This window comes from Syzygium oleosum, unplaced genomic scaffold, assembly GCF_021117445.2.
Source record: "Syzygium oleosum isolate NSW1041296 unplaced genomic scaffold, Sole_v2.1 Sole_v2.03, whole genome shotgun sequence".
Taxonomy (NCBI): domain Eukaryota; kingdom Viridiplantae; phylum Streptophyta; class Magnoliopsida; order Myrtales; family Myrtaceae; genus Syzygium; species Syzygium oleosum.
In genome coordinates, this window is record NW_026607487.1 from 10,152,080 (window position 1) to 10,155,631 (window position 3,552).

A 3,552-nucleotide genomic window follows, 5' to 3' on the forward strand; every position below is an offset into this window, starting at 1 on the left:
CAAACAAAATCTGATATGGGATTAGCGCCGGCCATGTCACACAGGACGGCTGGAGTCTGCGTCAGCGACTTCCGATCAAAAAGGCCGGATGGATTATGTTTGGCAAATCATCAAAAAAGGTTGAGCACTAAAATGGCCAATTTGAAAAGTTTATAACTAAATTTGCCGTCACACAATGTGTTTAGGACTTGCCAGACAATTATCTCAAGTTATAATTACCCACACGCTCGAGTGTTTCCCAATTCTTCCCACAATGTTTAGCATCGCGTAATTGATCCATGAAATGAGTCACCGAGTGTTACCTCCTGACTTGAAACACTCACATTTCCCCGAAAAGACACGCTTCAATCGTAGGCTTTGCGCACTATATAAAGGCTCAGGCTCAAGCTCAGGCTGCTCAGGGGTCGGAGCTTACCATAGTCCTCTTTTAACCATATTTCCTACAAATATTTCGCTTGGGAACGGCATGACGACATTGTTCGAGGCAACGCCCCCGTTCTATCTCATCGTCCCCATCTTCGTCGCCACCTTCCTCTTCTTGATCGCCCTCAAGCGGAGGAGGCCCAACCTCCCTCCGAGCCCCAAGGCATTGCCGGTCCTTGGCCACCTCCACCTCCTCGGCCCCCTCATCCACCATTCCTTCCGCAACTTCGCGGCCCGCCACGGCCCGCTGATCAGCCTCTGCCTCGGGTCGGTGCCGTGCATCGTGGCCTCAACCCCCGACCTCGCGCAGGAGCTCCTCAAGACGCATGAGCTGACGTTCTCGGCGCGCAAGCACAACGCGGCCATCGACCACCTGACCTACAAGTCGGCCTTCGCGTTCGCGCCCTACGGGCCGTACTGGAAGTTCATCAAGAAGCTGAGCCAGACCGAGCTCCTGGGGGCTCGCACCCTCAACCAGTTCCTCCCCATCCGCACCAGCGAGCTCCGACACTTCATCAGAGTCTTGCACGATAAATCTTTAAGCGGCAAGAGTGTCAACGTCACGCAAGAGTTGGTGAAGTTGTCGAACAACATCATCTCTCAGATGATGCTGAGCATTCGGAGCTCGGGCGTGGACAGCCAGGCCGACGAGGCGAGGACCCTCATAAAGGAGGTCACTCAGATCTTCGGCGAATTTAATGTGTCCGACTTCATCTGGTTTTGCAAGAACGTCGATTTTCAGGGCTATAAGAAGCGGTTCGAGGACATTCACAGGAGGTACGATGGTTGCACTATCTGAGTTGAATTGATCATATTGACAAATACTTGTACATGCTTACACACGCATATTTTGTTCACGCATCTTGTGATTGATGAACAGATACGATGCGCTGTTGGAGAAGATCATTGGAGATAGAGAGGAGCTGAGAAGGAAGAAGAGAGAGCAAAGAGCGGGGGAGGGAGGAGGGAAAGAAGAAGTGAAGGATTTTCTGGACATGATGCTTGACATCTACGAGGATGAGAACTCGGAGATGAAGTTGACCAGAAACCACATTAAGGCACTGGTTTTGGTAAGGGCAAACCCATTCTTTAATTAGCTCGTAATTAACTCTCTTGGATTCGAAAAGCCAAAAGTTGATTGAACTTTGTCTTTTTCATGAAACGGTTTTATGTTGCATGCTTAGATGGTGTCATTTGATCGATCAATTATCATTGTCTTTTAGGTTTTTTTATAATATTTAGTTAGATGAATGACATTACATCAACATGTCACGTGATATAGATCCTCTCCTTAACTTAGTTGCATATTCATAATTGGTTTTGTCTTGCCAAATGGACTAGAATCTCTAATTGCTCAACGAGGAAAAGTTTAGACTATCTTTACATAAAACTTTTTCGAGCATTGAGAGGGAAGGAAGACGTCCTAGGGTTGAAAGACTATTCCGTCTAGATGGTTTAGGGTTTTGGTTATCAAATAAGCAACAGCATCAAAGAGAAAGTCATCCTAGAAATCTAAACTTACGATGGCTGACGTAAGTAGTTTCACAGAATGAGTTTTACTAGTGAAAGCAGACGACATGCGGTGTTTGCCGAGTCCTCAGGACGTCCTTAAACATGCCGATAAGCAGCGAAGCTTCTTTTGCGTTTTGAGCCAACTTTGCATGTATTGCGGGGGCATTCTGCGAAGCACGGAATGCATGTAGCATGATCAGAACCGGATGGCCATCTTGATTCATGCGTAACTGAGCTTAAACTGTACAGTTTATCTATATGAAGAAATTATTTTAAACTGACAAAAGTAAAATTGAGATGTTTAACATTAAACAAAATTCATCCTAGGATATATTCACTGCCGGTACGGACACATCGGCCAGCGCAATCGAATGGGCACTGGCCGAGCTCATGAACAATCCGGTGGTGCTCGAGAAGGCAAGGGAGGAGATAAGTTCCGTCGTGGGCGGTCACAGGTTAGTGGACGAATCCGACATGAAATCGCTGCAGTACGTCCAAGCCATCATAAAGGAGACGCTCCGTCTCCACCCTCCGATCCCGATGATCGCGCGAAAGTCGGTCCAGGAATGCGACATCAGAGGGTACACAATCCCCAAAGACACCTTGCTGTTTGTGAACATTTGGGCCATAGCTAGAGACCCAAAGGTGTGGGCCAATCCCCTGGAGTTCAGCCCGGAGAGGTTCCTCGAGCCCGCCAACCCAACGGGGGCCATCGACGTGAAGGGCCAGCATTTTGAGCTGCTGCCTTTCGGGTCCGGCAGGAGGGGCTGCCCGGGGATCTCGCTCGCGATGCAGGAGATGCCGACAATGCTGGCGGCGATGCTCCAGTGCTTCGATTGGAAGCCGTGCGATCGGGACGGAGAGGAAGTCAAAGCGGTCAGCATGGACGAACGGCCCGGATTGACCTGTCCTAGGGCCAATGATCTGTTTTGTTTGCCTGTGTCGCGTTTGGGCTCGATCGAGTTCTTAAGCGGCTAGTGACCCACAGGTTCGGCAGTTGGGTCCAAAATGCCATAATTGGGCTTTCTTGAATCAAATAAATATAAGGTTGTTCCATTTTCTTTTGATTTGAAGTTAAACCGGATTTAGTTTCACATTTTGTCTAAAATCCTTGGATTTTCATGTTGTAAATTAATCCCAGTTACCATCGAATGAATGATTTCCGCCCTTTTGGAGATTGCAGAAGGCAGAACGCGAATGTCCTTTAGGATTCAACAGACCTCCCGATCGGTGTGCACGTTAATATTCAGGCAAAAAATAAAAAGGGCGAGAAATGTAAGACCATCAGAGAGAGTAAGGGATGAGAAATTTTAAGGAAATCAAATCGGAGAATTTCAGAAACTTTAATCCTCTTAATCGTACTTTAAATCTGCGGTCGTTGACCTAGGATTATCTCGGAGCGCCCTCATATTGGCTGTGCTCCATGTATGCTCAAAACTACGTGAGAGGAGAATCCTTGCCCTCGTGTAATATCCCATCCCATCTTTCTTCTCTTATAGAATTAAAAGCCATGCTCAAATAGTTGGTCCTTTTTTCTTAAACCATTTGAGGTGAGTGGAACGTGACATGTAGTCCCAGGTGAACAGGTCGATCTGCTCATATCTGGGAGGAGTAGAG

The 3,552-nt window shown here is 47.6% G+C and overlaps 1 protein-coding gene across 1 annotated transcript; it reads left to right on the forward strand.

Moving 5' to 3' along the window:
• The first annotated feature begins 466 nt into the window (after window positions 1-466).
• LOC115689897 (cytochrome P450 93B16-like) lies at window positions 467-2,913 on the forward strand. The gene is made up of 3 exons (XM_030616084.2): window positions 467-1,200; window positions 1,304-1,493; window positions 2,263-2,913. Exons 1-3 carry the CDS (start codon window positions 467-469, stop codon window positions 2,911-2,913), a joined length of 1,575 nt encoding a protein of 524 aa, XP_030471944.2.
• The last annotated feature ends 639 nt before the right edge of the window (window positions 2,914-3,552 follow it).